Here is a 16,346-nt window from a genome sequence, read left to right as displayed (position 1 = left end):
TTCGCGGCTCGACGTTTACCCAGCTGCCGTCGTCGTCGATAACGCCTGTAACAATGGCGATTATCATAAACTCTGGAATAAATTTAAATGGTCTGTATGCTGCCGCGCAACGATTATACGTACATTCGTTTAATTATAGCGGTGTGATCGATGCGAGCTTGCGGCTGAATATAAATCTCCCGCGCGCGCGAAGCTCATCCCTCCCTTCCTCTGGTATTAATTACTTTCAATCATGTAAATTGCGAGGTTTTTTAATCGCACCGCGATCGGAAAGTTCCATAATTTCTCTCCGACGAAGCAAACTGTGTACGAATCGGAGCGAAAAAAAAACGAAACACAAAGAGCATTTTTCAGCTCGATCCACAATTCTCGTCATTTTCCGGGAGAATTTTCAGTGCGCGTCATCGCTAGCGTGGGTGTGTGTGTTGTATGTGTTAAAAACGAAAACGCGCGTGCGGGAATCAATTTTCAGCCAAAGCGACTCTCGTTGTTCGTGACTCGTATTTGGGATTTCGACGAGTCGATCGTACACACGGCCGGAATAGAGAATCGGAGCTTGATTCAAAAGCGCCACCGCGCCTCTACGCTAATTTATATTGATGCTCGGCTTTAATACAGAACGAGAGAGAGAGAGAGAGAGAGAGAGAGAGATAACGGATCAAAGTGCGCTCTGTGTGCTGTATGTGGTGGTGCGGGTAGTGCTGGTGCTTTTGTGGAACCTGACACTGAGATACGCGATGCGGTATCGATGCTTTCGGTGGCGGCTATTTAAAAATTAGCTCTTTTCAAAACTGAAATCTCTTTGCAGGTATCTCGTTTACTTGCGTTAATTTGAGCCCCTGTCTGCAAATTCCACGACTTGATACACTCCACGGAATTCCTTTGATAATTTTCGCTTGAAATTACTATATGCGGTATAAATGATAAATAGCTGAATAATCGGAACAAAAGAAAAATCGTCATCGATGACAAACCGAGTGTACACACCGCACGTATCTTAATTATGCAAAAATGACGCGAGGCAGCAAATCTCGGCGTCGTATGCCCTGCGTCGCGCGTAGTACCGTGAAGAAACGAGAAATTGAATTTAATTTGATTCAACAAGTCCCTCCTTCTCCCCGCTATATACACGTTCACCGGTGCAGCCGTCGCTACAAACAAATTCGACGTCGCGTCGCTCGTTCAGCTAGTCCGGGCCTTGCAATTCAATGAGCTTCCTTATACTGCCTACATCCTTCTCTCTCTCTCTCTCTCTCTCTCTCTCTCTCTCTCTCTCTCTCTCTCTCTCTCGGCTTTCGCGCATATACATATACGTCGAGGGGCGGGAGAAAACAGCATAAAAACGCCGAGGAAAACAGGTAGTTCGAGAAAGCTCCGAGCAGTGGTAAACGCGAGCTTTAGTCAGACGCGCGGCCCGCTCGATTCGTTCACGGCCGCGTAAAGCTCTCACTACGGCAGAAATGTAATCTCAGAAGCGCAGCGAGTGTTATGAAAAGGTCGGGGGGGGGGACGAGGAATCGTAACGTCCGCTGTGTGTGTATTGAATTACGCATAAGCTTGAAATTTAACGTAACAAAATGACGAGTGTTTGCCGTGGTATTATACGTAGTATATCCACTACTATGGGACGATATTCATGGCGCTGAATTACGAGCGCGACAACGAGCCTCTAAAGTTCGTCCCCGGCGGCTTTTCGATAGATAAACCATGCGACGACGGAAGTGCGTGCCGGTTTCCTACGCTCTCCAAATGAAGCGCGCAGCCCGACCGTTGGTCTGCAGCTGTGTGTACATGAATAATTATCGCGTTGTTGTTTATGAAAATTGCGCTTGGCGCTCCATTGTTCGCGACACGGCGCGAATTACGCGCTGTTTTTTACGCCGCGCCGACTGTTGACGTTTATTACGCGCTCTGTGCGTTGCGTGGAATTTCGAAAAATCGAAAGCTCTAAAAAGCTTCGCGCCTGCAGACGCTAATACTGTATATCCCAGGTAATCCAATTGTACGTTTTTGAGATTGCTTTCTATTTTCACGAGTAGAGAGTACATGAGAACGAGATAAAAAGGCGGGCGCGTCGCAGCTGCGGATTGTTTCGGCTTGAGTTAGGCGAGTAATCAGCGAGCTTGTAACGAGCTTGCGAGAGAGGTAGAAAAAATGCGTTGATTCAGCGGTATTTTATCTCCCGTGGCAATTTTCGGCTTAATTTAACTCTCTCCGAGTGCTATCCGTGCTATCTGTATGCAATCGTCTCGAGGCTAGGAATTTTCCTCGCCATATCGCCGTCTCTAACGGCTTCAGGCTTTCCTCGGCGGAGAGACCATTAAATCGTCGGAGGAAGAAAAAATAATAAGCGCGTAACACGGCGGCGCTTACGTACACCGCAAAGGGGGGAACACAACAAGAGAAGTAGTCCCTTATTAAAACGAAGGCGCGCGCGATCGACCGTTTTGCCCCCTCTCGCTGCGCAGTGTTGGTCGTTGCGGCAAAGTTAATTTCGAGCGATTCGTGAAAATAATTCGTCGCCCTGCGGCGGCAGGAGAGAGCGAGGCGAAAAAAAGGGAAAAGAAGCTTGCGCTCGGCGAGGAAAATATCGTTGGTCGGTTGGCTGAACGGGCTGATAGGGAAGCAGGTTGCATATTGGCTTCATTTGCACATTTCGTTTCATCCCGCTCTCTCTCTCTCTCTCTCTCTCTCTCTCTCTCGCTCGAGTCGTCGCGTCTCAATTTTATCAGTGGAGGAGGCTGCGGGAAGCGACTATTTCCGTCGCCGACTCCTTCTTCCCGCTGCTGCCTACGTATATACGTAGCTGTGCACGCGGTTCTCGCGAGCGAAACTCTCAATTTTCGCGGGAGGAAGAGGTGGAGCGCGGGCTGCGCTGCGCGCATTCAGCGACAGCCCGCGCTCACGCGAATCTATTTTCGCGTCTCGGCTGCTTTGCTCTGCTCTCTCTCTCTCTCTCTCTCTCTCTCTCTCTCTCTCTCTCTCTCTCCTGGGAAAATCTCGCCTTTTATTAAATTCAAGTATCTCGAGCGTTACATTAGCATTATTTTCATTTCGCGACGCAGCTCCCATAGCGACGGAATATAGCTTTTCGCGAGAAAAAGATTATCCCGCGCGGGCGCTCTTTATTTCCGGAGAGAGCTTTTTTCACGGCTTGCTCTATATTTGAGCGGGCGTGTGTGTTTCCGGCTTAATTGAAAAATGCTTCTTCCTGCAGCTCTTGAATTCTGGTGTACACGTATGTATGCGTTTCTCCGTCTCTGTTGCAGTGCTGACGGTGCCGGGCTACGAGGTCCGAGTGAACCGCTCGCCGGTGGTGGAGGGCAACAACGCCGTGCTCTCCTGCAACGCCAGAGAGGACATCAAAGAGCACCTCACCGTCACGTCCTGGTATCGGGACGAATCGATCCTACTGCCCGGCAGTACCGACACAGGTACGTGTATACACACACACACACACACACACACACACACACACACACACACACATATATATATATATATATATATATATATATATATATATATACCATGTAACTATCCATCCCCGAGTGTTTGTCGCCACTACTGCCCGCGTATACATCCGCTAGATATGCGCTCCCGGTACAGCCCTGCTGTGTATGGAGGACATTTAGTTTTTTCGCTTCCGGTGTAGTGTGCTCTCTCTCTCTCTCTCTCTCTCTCTCTCTCTCTCTCTCGCGCTGTTCGGAGATTTACGAAGATTGTTTTTTTTTATCTTCTACTACTACTATACTGCTGGAGCTTCGATTTTCAGCGCGTGTAAATTCATACTGCTCGCTGCAGGATAAATACGAGCCTCTCGCCGACGCGGCGCTGCGAAAACAGAGAGGTGTAAGCGTAAAGGTGTACATATACTTGTGCCGTATGTATATTTGAAAGCGACTTTCTCTCTCTCGTGTACACTGCACAAACAGAATGTAGCGGCTCGTATTACCGCGCGAGCACATCTGCATTTAATGCCTGAATTTCTATTCGGCCAAATGAGTCAACGAAAGTCATGAGCGTGTAAACAGGTGCGTTGGCGAGCGCCGAATAATTTCGAGACGAAATTCAACGAATTCGCAGACGCGACGACAATCGTGCGAGCATCGAATCGAACAACGATGATCGATCAGGCGCGAGGAAAATAGCTCGGCGAGTAAATAAATGTAATACCGCGCAATATCCGATTATTAATCATGTGGAAAGAAAATCCGGATGTCGCTGTTTGCATAATCGCTCGGGCATGTAAATATAAAAGTTCGCCAGAGCAAAGAGTGAACCAAAATAAAATTGGCCCGATCTCCGAGTTTACTATACGAGCTAAAATCGTTCGTTCCGCTTATAGGTACATAAAACTTCTCGCCGTACATCAGCCCGGGGAAACTTTTTTCCTCTGCATATACATAGTCGATATATTACGAGGCACGAAACTCCAGTAATTCATAGCGCCCGTATAAATTAGCCAGCGAAGGAGAAGGAGGGGAGGACTGTCTTTCATTAAAATTTCGCACACGCTTGCGAAAAAGCTTGATACACTGTATTAGGTCCTCTTAGCATGCAAGACGCCAATCGTAATCGATTCACCGGCGTTTCTTGCCTCGAAACTATTGCGCCTCTGTGTGTATATATAAGCGCCATTACGCGAGCCGCTCGCGGAAGTGGCTTTGTTGCCGCGCGCTCGCAGGAGGAAGTAGTTGTTACCGAGCTTTTCCGGCGTCCGCCCGCGCGCACGTGCTGTATATGTGTGTAGTAGCGACATGTGCACGGGATTGCCGTCTTTCGACTTCTTGCTTGGGCTGTGTATTAAAAGCGATACGATATCGAGTGCCAGATCGCGAAACTGCAAGTCTTCCGCGAGACTCTCTTGAAGAGGCGGGGGTGTGTCTCGGAGAGAGAATTGCTTTCCTTTTTCTTTTATGAGGCAGAGCTTCGCTTCCTTTTTCGGATGTGGAACCGGATTGACTTTCAATGTTCTTTGGAACGTCTTCTTTTTTTTACTCTCCGTGATTCGACTGCAGGAGGGGGAGGAAAGTTGGCGAATATTGGCCTTGATATCCGTGTGCTTGCCTTAAACGTTCCTTCTCTCATCGGATGTATTTACTTTTTGTTCAAGGATCGATCGAACGAACTCCAGCTTATACGGCTCTCGAATGCGATTACCGATAGTCCGCCTGACTACACGACGGCTTTACTACTTGTCTCCGGGATCGGCTTGTATATTATAACGCGAATAATAAGGAATGAATTATTTACGACGCTAAAAATGTAACTTGCATTATTGCCTCTGTGTCGAAGATTCATTTAGCGGTGAAGCGCTCGTGAATATTCACGAGGTTTTGATGCGAAAACGAGAGAAAAATAATTGGATAATGTAATGAATCATGTTTACGATCGATTCGGTGGACTACCGGACACGCTGTTAGCGATGTTATGAAACATCATTCGATACGGGCTTTCAATGGCCGCTCCGAATAATTGAAGCTCCGAGTTCTTTCAAAATACTCTGTTTACCGTATAATCGCTCGGTCTCCCTTCGACAAAGGATATCTCGCATACACACGTATGCACGCGTGGAAATGAAAATCTCTCTGTTTACGCGCGAAAATATTTTCGCGGCTGTCCTCGTTCTTCGAATATTTACACGCTGCAAAAACTAAAGCTACTATATTTCGTCGGCTGCAAATATTGGAAAAACGAAAATACTCGCGAAATCACCGAAACGGCCTCGTACAACGTAGCGACGGGTGAATTTTCGAAATATTGAAAATACGCTGCAAACAGCGGATACACTGCGCTCTCTAGACACACGGCTCGCTCGTTCCGGTCGTAGCTCCGAGTCAGCCGTACATACATGTATTTCCGTACATATCTCAGTAGCGGAGCTTCGTTTGAGCTCCGAAAAGTCGCGCACTGATAAAAGAGGAAGTCCGGGGGGTTACAATCGGCCAGACTACTGCAGCGCGCTTACACACACATAGAAAGCTTGTATATGCCAGCTTAGCCGCGAGCGGAAAAATTTCTCATTTCGATCGAGCTGCAGTAGTAGCTATAGCTCGTCGGAATCGGTATATAGCGATCGCAAAGCGCGAAACAAGCTATACGTATACGTCGCTCGCTCGTCTACCCTCGGAGCTGAGTCGAAGAGTTCCTTTATCTCTCTTCGTCGTCTGTGCCTTTCGCTCTCGTATTCTTCCCTATGCGCATAGCCGCACGCGCGCGAGTTTTAATATCGCGAATGGGAAAAACAAATATGGACGCATGCGAGGGAGGGAGTAAGAGGGATTCGGTCCACGCGGGAATTCTCTATACATGTTCCGCTCCTATACACACACGCATGTATATATATATATATATATATATATATATATATGTGTGTGTGTGCGTGTGTGTGCGTGTGTGTGCGTGTGTGTGTAACGTATAACGTGTATTTATATGTTCGCGTATATATATATGGCGGGAGACATATATGACAATATGGGCTCCTCTCTTTCGACGCTGAATCCGGAGGCGAGCGGAAAGCGCCTGCAAAAACGCCAGTCTAGCCCCTCTTGACTCGCTATATCCCGGCTGCATATCGATGTGCCGTGCGTGAAATAGCCTCTATCCCTCTCTCGTTTTATTTTTATACACGCCACGTCCATTCCTTGCTCTCGCGGATCTGCATGCAGAAAGGATGGATGATGGCTTGTACGTCGTCGCGAATTATCAATCGCTGAATCTTTTAACGCCGAACGGTTAACGCCCCGGCGATTTTGTTACACACTATGTGTCGTTTTCCTATCAAATTTCGCAGAGTCCGGATACATCGCACAATGGCATTCCATACGCGCGCGTGGGAGGTATACGAAGTCCGAGCGTTTTACGAGCGCCCTCGGGCCGATCCGTTCCTTTGTCGCGGGCAAATGACGCGATTTTTCTTGCGTATTCCCTCCTTTGTATTCCATTATTGTCTGGAATATCTCGGAGACTGTGTGTGTGTGTGTGTGTGTATGTGTGTGTGCGAGGCTGCGCGTAACGAGATGTCAGAGTTTACAGCTGAACGCGCGCGGGGAACGTTTTTCGGATGTCAACAAAACGTCGTGGAGTATATCATACGCGACATATGAATTTCAACGGTTCCCTATTACGCGGCAGCAGGTGCTTCGGTCTAACTGTTTTTCCTATTTAGCTTCAGCTTCAGCTCTCTCGCTGTGTCACTGTGAATGATTTGTATTTTAACGGGGAGGACGGTAGTATTATTATTATGCATCGACTTTCCAGTCGGCGCGGGTCGCGAGAAATCATTAGTAACTGGATTACACGCCGAACACGATTCTCTCGGTATTAAAAGTGCGGGATAAATTCGATTCATTCGGTATCAACGTAATTTACGGAGACGCGAAGTTGCAACAACGCTCTCGTTTTTTTCCGCACAACTCGATCGTATATACCCAACCCGATTGTCGTACAGCGAGGCCGGAGGAAATTTCGCCCAAACAATGAGAGAACGAGTGTATGAAAGGAAGAGACAAAAAAGCTCGGCGGGGACTTGACTTTTTTTTTCACGCGCTCTGCATCTTTCAGATCCAATTAACCTGCATCATACAGCCGCACAGAGCGAGAAAGAAAGCTCTCATCGAGCTCTAGTGACATATACGAGCGTCAGAGAAAATTCGGCTCCCGTATTAATGCCGTAAACAAGATCGTTCCGCAGCCGTCCGGGCAACATAATGGCACCGCGTCTACACACACGTATACATAAGTAGAACAACAGACAGAGAGAGAGAGAGAGAGAGAGAGAGAGAGAGAGAGAGAGAGAGAGAGAGAGAGAGAGCGAGCGACAGAGAGGCGTAGGGGCGTTAACGTGGTTATTTAGCTTCCCGCGAGTAAACACGGGCCGCGTTTAAGGCTACAGCTGCGGCTCGCGCGATTCGACCGGGCTCTAGCTGCGCTGCGCTGCTGCCCTCAAGCATTCATGTTCCATACATATTTATGCCGTTGCAGCAGCAGCAGCAGCAGCAGAAGCAGAAGCTCCGACTATATACTATATACGTGCCGCTGTGTATCCAGGCGCGTGCGGCCGGATATCTCCCGCGTGCGTCTAGCTACTATACATGTACAGAGCTATCTGTGTGCGCCAGGACGTGATACGTTTGTTTCCTAACTAGGCGGCTAACGCCGCGCGCGGACGCCTCTCTGTCTGCATTATATAGAGCCATCTTGTGTGTGTGCGTGTGTGTATGGACGCGAGAGAGCTTGCAAGCTCCGGACTAAGACGGACGAGGCGAGCTCGGAACCCGCGTGCATGGGCAGGATTGACGAGGCCTTCGAGATTCGACCCCGTATGTGTTTTTGATATCGACGCAGGGCTGTATAGTGGCTCGTTGTTGGGATTCATTATTTCGACTGTTATACGCATATATACCTACAGGGGAAGACACGACGGGAAGATTCTCCACGACAGGTGACAGACAGACGAGTCTAGCTCGCGAATAAACGTTGTAAAACGCGCCGCGACAGCCGAAGGGAATATCCTACACGTCGATGGCTATACTTTATACAGCGAGAGCAGTGTACGTGTCCGATGCTATTTATCCCCTCGGATACATACGCGCGTATTTTTATTCCAACTGCAGCCGCGCGCGGCTCCGATATATTAAATTGCCTCTTCGCGCCTCGCATACCTATATATGTATAGACAGAGCGAGCTGCAGCCATCTACATACATAGAGATGAACGCGCGGGCGCGCGTCTGTAGGGAACCTGCAGACACGAGAGAAGGTCCAGCCGGGCTTCGATTCGCATTTATATGGATGATATAGCTCCCGCGCGAGCGCGCGAATCCTTTGAGACCCGAGAGCTCTCTTTCTAATTTCATTTGCGTCAGCTGTCGACTCGTACCTCTATATATGTATGGGAGAGCCGACGCATAGTGCGTGCGAGATTTTTGTTATTCGAAAAATAATATATTAGCTTTCGCGCCGGGAATACTGATAGCCGTTATCTTACGTGATATAACACGGGCTGCAACGCGACTAGCATGAAAATATGCATACATATCAGGCCGTGTGTATACGCAAACGTGGAAAGTATCGTCGCGCACTGGCTCTCAAAGATGGGAAATTCAATTTCGCGAGAATTTAATAACGACGCTCGCCGAGAGAGAGAGAGAGAGAGAGAGAGAGAGAGAGAGAGAGAGAGAGAGAGAGAGAGAGAGAGAGAGAGAGAGAGAGCGATATACGTGGAATTCGTTGCCCCGATAGAGTATCAAAGTAAAACAAACACGCGTATTCGTGTTTTTAGCATTCATACACGCGCGTGGGTGGACACACCGCGGAACCGAGCGTGATTTCCAAATTTAACGCGCAGTAGAACGGCCGCGAAAATCGAAAATGAACCTAGTTGGATTTCCGATTCGACGCGTCGCATAGCCGCGTCATACGCGGCCGTATAATGCACACGGGCCGACCGACGGACGAGCCTCGCTCCCGTAATGACTGCGGGTGTATACGGATAAGCGTATAGTGGCTGCAGCAGTTTCACGAGTCATTTATTACGTAAACCGTAGGGCGAAAATTACTCGTTTGAAAAATGCCCGCCTTCGCGTCGTTTCCACGCAGTAAGCCTAATTAAAGCTCGCGAATAATCGACGCGTTTTACAATCCGGCTAAAAGTATTACGAGGAGAGAAATAGGCTTACAGCGAACAAAGCGCGACGGCAAACAAGAAGCCAGAGCGCGGAGAGAAAGATCGGAGAAGAGGAATAAAGCTCGCGCGATAAAGCCAATCTCCTGCGGCGGATCCTCACACTTGGCGAGCAAAAAGCTCTCGGCGGCCGGATAAGAAACAATAATCCGCGCAATTTCACCGCCCCACAAGCGGCGTCTACTGCCCTGTGTGTGTACTCAAAAAGGGATGGAAGATAGAGGCGCCGCTGAAGATTCATTCATCAAACGCGCGTGTATGGAAAGGAGCTTTGCCGGCGTTATTCGCAGAGGCGAGTGTTTGGGGTACGTGCGGTTACGCGGTACGCCACACGTACGCAAAGCTCGTGACGCAGGCGTCTCCTATTTATATACGCGTGAATTATATTGTAGGCGAAGTCTGTCGGGATACGTATGTTGCACACCGGCAGTTTTTGATGGTCGAGAATAAAGAGAATCGTTGTTGGCTTTTTTCAAGGCGGAAGATTCGTGGTAACCTCCCAGGGCGACCTGCACATCAAGCAGGCGAGGCAAGAGGATGGCAGGGCGACCTACTCCTGTCTGACCAGGCACTCGCTGACCGGCGAAACGAGAAAGAGCGAGCCCGCCTCCCTGCCAGTCACAGGTGAGACCTCCTCAATTCATATAATAAAAAAACTTATTGAACACAAAAGGAAGGATGAACATTCCCATTGCTTTCTTGGGTTGCCTCAATTTCTATCCCAATTTCCAACAGAGCCGAGCAGCACAATGCCGCCGAAGCTGATGCAGCGCTCGCAAATTGCAATTTCCGCGGAGCGGGATTCCGATGTGCATCTCACGTGCTCGGCCCAAGGAAACCCACCGCCGCAGTTCACCTGGTATCGCGACGTCAACGGTGAGTATATACGATTAACCGAAGCCCCGCGCGCAAGTTTTTCTCTCATCGCATCCGAATTTTCCACTCCTCCGCGGTGAATTAGAACGACGAAATCATACCTCCCCGTACATACATTCACCGCACAAAGCTCTCTCGCCCTCTCGGCCCCCTCCGCAGCACTATATCTTCCCGACTCGTCGGGCGCGTGTATATAGGTATACTGTATGAGGAAGAAAAAAGCGCATTATCAAGTTCCTCTATCCGCAGCATTTTCCGATCGGCTACGTCTCGATTGCATTTCAAGCATTCCGCCGGCGAGCAAAAAGCTGCGGCTAATTCATCCTCCGCATATACTCGCGCTGATATAGGATATCGATTGCCTTATTCTACCCGTCTTGTGCGAGGATTTATAATGCTCTATACGAAGAAGTTTCGCGTTATTTAAGTGTATATGGAATGATGATAAAAATGTACAACACAAAGGCCGCTCGGTGCCGGTGGAGTCGTACGGGAGGACGCAGCTCTGGGGCGACCTCATGCGCATCAGGCGGGTCGACGTCCAAGACGCCGGCAGATACGTCTGCAGCGCGCGCAATCAATTTGGCGAGCAACAAGCGGAGACTCATCTCTCCGTCACCTCGAAATTGAACGCCCGCATCCAGCCTCAGCTCCAGGTACGCTATATACCTATAGACCCACGTGTGTGTGTAGCTACACACGCATCCCTCTCTGCAAGCTCTCTCGGACCGATGGAAAACTCGTTATCGGATTTCCGCGAGAGCTTTTTGCGTCGCTCGCTCCTCGCGTGCTGCTTTTTTTCGCTCGCGAAATTACCGTCCGCTCTACGCCTCAATCTCCGGCACGACGAGGCTGGGGGGATATGCAGTTGTATAGGCGATGTCGACATCGGCCGCTTTTTCTTCGCTCATATTTTCCCGCGATCGTCGCTGTTATTTCTTTTATACCGCGGCAACGGCGAGTAGTTATTTATTCTCGTCGTTCGCGCCGCGACGAACGAAAAAATTCGCGGCAGCGCGAAACTCGGTTACGTCATTACCGGGGACAAAAAAGCGCAGCGGACACAAAGCTTCGCCGCGCGCATCGCTCGTACATTTCATCGCGGGCGAGGGAAGCGCTGCGATTCATTCGAAGAATCAACAAAGCTCTATAAATAAAAGCCTTCGCTCGCGTTTGCACGGCCGTCGTCGCGCGTTTCGCCGCGTAGCCCGTCAATATCGAGCGGGGCTCAAATGAAAAAGCGTCACGTGTGTGTGTGTGTGTGTGCAGGTCGTAAACTCGGGTCAGACGGCGACGATGAATTGCACGGTCGAGGGCTTTCCCATCGAGAGCGTCGAGTGGCTGCACGACGGGCTGCCCGTGCTCACCGCCCAGGATACGAGGATACGGCTGCCCGCGCCACTGGTTCTCATGATCGAGGCCATCGGCAGGCGCGACAAGGGCATGTACCAGTGCCTCGTCAGGAGCGATAAGGAGAACGCTCAGGCTACTGCCGAACTCCGGCTCGGTGGTGAGTATTTTTTTTTCTTCTGGTGTGAGTTTATTGTATATAGGTTATACGACTTTTTATTATAATCCGTTGCGATTTCAGATACGGTGCCGGAGCTGCAGTACACCTTCATCGAGCAGACTTTACGACCGGGACCGCCGGTGTCGCTGAGGTGCTCCGCCACCGGCTCGCCTCCGCCGTCGTTCACTTGGCTGCTCGACGGTGATCCCCTTAATGAAATTGCCTCCAGTCACAGGTACGCTATACACAACGGGGGTCGTCGTATATCGAATTCCGAGCGCGGTGTATAATGCGCTCGCGTTGTACTCGCAGGTACGCCATAGGCCAGTACGTTGACCAGTCGGGTGACGTGATCAGTCACTTAAACATCAGCTCGGCGACGACGGAGGACGGCGGACTGTACGCCTGCGTCGCCTCGAACGCCCTGGCCTCGGTGGAGCACAAAGCCAGACTCAATATATGGGGTGAGTCGGAGCGCGAGTGCAGGAAAAGCATATGTGCGATTGCTCTATTTTCTCTCTCTCTCTCTCTCTCTCTCTCTCTCTCTCTCCCTCTCTCGCGGCTCAAAGGCTTCCTGCCTCGAAAGAAGGCGGCAAAGGCTCTCTTTCTGTCTGTGTATCGAATTCCGAAAAATATTTATTGAAATTCCACGAGCTGCGCGAGTATTTGCGCGCGCGGCACACAAAGCCGTCGAAATAACGCGCGTCTGTTTCCGCTCATACAAAGGACCGCCGTACATCCGTCTGCGAATCGGACCGGTGCGCGCCATCGCCGGCCGAGACATCACGATAGCCTGCCCGTATTCCGGCTACCCCATAACTTCGGTCAAGTGGTCCCGAGGCGGCTCGGCTCTGCCCCCCGATCTCCGGCACAAGCTCGACAACGAGGGCCATCTCACCATCACCGACGTCAACAAGAACGATCAGGGTACCTACACCTGCACCGTCCAAGCCGGCGCTGGTCAGACCGCCAGCAGGGACATACGCGTCGAGGTTCAGAGTACGTATGCGAACGAGTCGAAGGAGTATATTATTGTGCAAGAGAAAAATAATGACCCTCACTGTCGCAGGTCCTCCGGTTATGAGTCCGCTGAGTTTTCCTCCGAATCTCCAAGAAGGCAGTCGGGCTCAGATCTCCTGCAGTATCACCTCCGGCGATCTCCCCATCCACTTCTCTTGGCTGAAAGATGGAGAGCCGCTTCCGTCGTCTCTCAACGTAAGTCTCTCTCTCTCTCTCTCTCTCTCTCTCTCTCTCTCTCTCTCCGGCATCCCTTTTTGCCGCGCGCAGCGGCGCGATATCGCTCCCCCACCCCCGTTTTAACCGAGCCCATAAATTTAAAAAGTTGTGCAGCTCTCGATCTCGTTATGCAGCGAGACTTGGAAATTCGTTTGAAAGGCATCGCGCTTTTTTTCTTCTCCTCGCTTTGCAGACAGTCGCGAGAAAAGCCCGGAATTATTTGCACACCGAACTGTATAATATCGGCGTTTTAACGACACGGCTGTATCGAGTAGTAGTACCCGCGAATGGTCAGACGCCTAAAATACTACGATTGCTTTGCAGATCGAGGAGACGCGTCACGACTTCTACAGCTACCTGGTCTTCAAGGACGTCTCATCGCGTCACAGCGGCAAGTACACCTGCGTGGCGACGAACAAAGCGGCGAAGGTCAATCAAACGGCAGAACTGCTGGTAAAAGTGCCGCCCCAGTGGACGTTCGAGCCGCAGGACGTGTCGACGCTGCTGGGTAATCCGCTCTACGTGCACTGCAATGCGACGGGCTTCCCACCGCCGCAGATCACCTGGCTGCGCGGCCACGCGCGCACCTCCAACGACTTCCAACTGCTGACCGAGCTGACGGACGGCCGGCTGACCATACTGCCCAACGGCACCCTATGGACAGCCTCGGCTGGACCCCAGCACGAGGGCCACTACCTCTGTCGCGCCAACAACAGCATCGGATCCGGACTCAGCAAAGTCGTATACGTCTCCGTCAACGGTATGATTTACATCTCTACGATTTCAGCCGCGCCACTGTATGATCCTTTTGTGTTTGCGTTATACGCTTCCCTCGGCTGCTTTATTCGGGCGGTGATTTTATCGCTTCTCACGCTCTACCCTTATACGCATACGTATACGGCCACTATAGAGAGAAGTGTCTCTCGTCTGTTTGCAGAGCCGGCGAGATTTGAATTTCAGAGCAAGAACGTGACGATTCGACGAAGCGAGTCGGTGGTGCTGGACTGCACGGTCATCGGAGACAATCCCATAAACGTCCAGTGGACTCACAACAACAACCGCCTCGACACGAACGTCCATCGATTGAGCATAAGCCAAGTCAAGACGGACAACGGGCTCAAGTCCCAATTGTCCATCGGATTGAGCGACCGACAGGACTCGGGCGTTTACAGATGCACCGCCGACAACGATTACGGACGAAGCGAACACTTTATCTACCTCGCTGTGCAAGGTTCGCGCCTCTCTATGCATACATATACCTATATACAGTGTAACGCGTTTGCTCTTTCGCCGCTTGATTTATGCCCGCGCGCTCGGGCATTTTCGAGCGCGAGATGCACGCGCTATGTATACGTATACTCCACTCGGAGAGGGATATAAATTTCCCTCGGATATTTCCATCGCATGTTGAATTTTCAAATAATGACGCGCGCGTTATACGTTGTACGCACTAAAAATATATTATATCGCATTAAGCTTGCCTAAAACGCGATACCGCCGAGTTTGTTGAATTATCATCGCTGAAATTATCTCTCTCGCGAGGGAGAGAAAGGGAGAAGGCTGAGCTTTATTGATTCGAATCCAACTATAGAGAGACCCGATCCGCCATCGGCTCTGGAGGTCATCGAGATTGGCTCGAGATCGATCAAACTCTCGTGGAACAAAGGCTTCGATGGAAACAGTCCGATTCGAGAGTACGTTATCCAATACCAACCTGTTTCTCACAGCATAATGGAGGACGACTGGGAGCCCTCGAAGACATACAATATTTCACACACGCCCGGCTCTTTCTTCGGCATCGGCGCGAATCCCGGCCAGAACGGTGAGCATTTCGCGCGGGAGATCGAACATTCTATTAGACCGAATCAACTGATCGAATTATCGTATATGTTTGTATATAGGCGTGCAGCGTTTCGAGGTGACGAGCGAAGATCAAGAGATCGCCCTGGTAGGAGGCTTGCACCCCGCCGTCACTTACAAATTTCGCGTGTTCGCAATCAACTCTATAGATACGAGCGAGCCGACGGGCCCGGCGGTTGCCAAAACTCAGGAAGAAGGTTAGCCAAAAATAGACACTCGTAGTCTGACTGAAAAGTTTCTTGATCGATGTATGAGTTTAATTTTTCATTTTGCTTTAGCACCCACGCAACCACCTCAAAACATTGAAGTGACCTCTGCTGGTCCTGGAGAACTTATCGTAACTTGGGAGGTAAGATACACATAACCAAAGCTTACGGATCATGGTATTTAACGAAACCGAATTTCCCGCATTCTAGGCCCCTCCCATAGAATCATGCAACGGTGATCTCTTGGGCTACATCGTCACATGGTCCGAGCAGTCGTCTTCTACTTCAGGCGTAAATCAGAGCAAGAGCTTGAACGTTAACGGCTGGGCGACGAACAAAGTTCAATTGACTGGCCTGCGAAACTTTACAAAGTACGACATTTCCATCAGAGCTTTCAACAGCATAGCCAGCGGTCCGGCCAGTGTTCCCATAACTGGTACCACCCAAGAAGGAGGTAAATTTTATAAAATAAAAGGAAAGTCGTGTTTGTATACGATTTAATAAAAACACGTTTCGATTTTATTTTCAGTTCCAAGCGCGCCACCGTCGAGGGTCACCTGCACCTCGCTTACATCCCAGAGCGTAAAAGTACACTGGAAAGCTCCGCCCGCTCATCAGCACGGCGGAATTATTCAAGGCTACAAAGTTTTTTATCGGCCAGTGCCAACCGATAACAGTACGCTCGCTCTCTCTTTTTTTCTGCCTTGTAAACCAAATTGATCGTAAACCTTGTGCGGGGTTTTAACTGCCTGGAATAAAAACAAACAAAAAAATAATCTAAACTTGTTTTTACAGTGGAAATCTCCACTACGGGCGAAATAAAAAAGACCACCAGCGACGAGACGTATCTGCACACGTTGTACAAATACACGAATTATTCGATTCGCGTATTGGCATACACCGGTGCTGGGGATGGAGTTTTGAGCGATCCGATTTACTGCGCGACAGAAGAAGATGGTAAGTATTAGATA

General features: G+C 50.0%; 1 protein-coding gene across 1 annotated transcript in view; it reads left to right on the top strand.

The window, feature by feature from the left end:
- LOC100117404 (Down syndrome cell adhesion molecule-like protein Dscam2) overlaps positions 1–16,346 on the top strand; it is an 89,493-nt gene that overhangs the window by 68,227 nt on the left and 4,920 nt on the right. Inside the window, 17 exon segments of the mRNA XM_008209770.3 lie at positions 3,270–3,434; positions 10,165–10,311; positions 10,423–10,563; positions 11,029–11,219; positions 11,833–12,073; positions 12,155–12,360; positions 12,363–12,537; positions 12,800–13,072; positions 13,143–13,288; positions 13,634–14,069; positions 14,247–14,540; positions 14,901–15,131; positions 15,211–15,366; positions 15,448–15,518; positions 15,586–15,829; positions 15,905–16,051; positions 16,171–16,332. Of these exon segments, the coding sequence (XP_008207992.2) occupies positions 3,270–3,434; positions 10,165–10,311; positions 10,423–10,563; positions 11,029–11,219; positions 11,833–12,073; positions 12,155–12,360; positions 12,363–12,537; positions 12,800–13,072; positions 13,143–13,288; positions 13,634–14,069; positions 14,247–14,540; positions 14,901–15,131; positions 15,211–15,366; positions 15,448–15,518; positions 15,586–15,829; positions 15,905–16,051; positions 16,171–16,332 (3,426 nt within the window).

This window comes from Nasonia vitripennis, chromosome 2 (assembly GCF_009193385.2).
Source record: "Nasonia vitripennis strain AsymCx chromosome 2, Nvit_psr_1.1, whole genome shotgun sequence".
NCBI lineage: Eukaryota > Metazoa > Arthropoda > Insecta > Hymenoptera > Pteromalidae > Nasonia > Nasonia vitripennis.
Note: the sequence above shows the minus strand (reverse complement) of the source record. Positions and strands in the feature narration are given on the sequence as shown.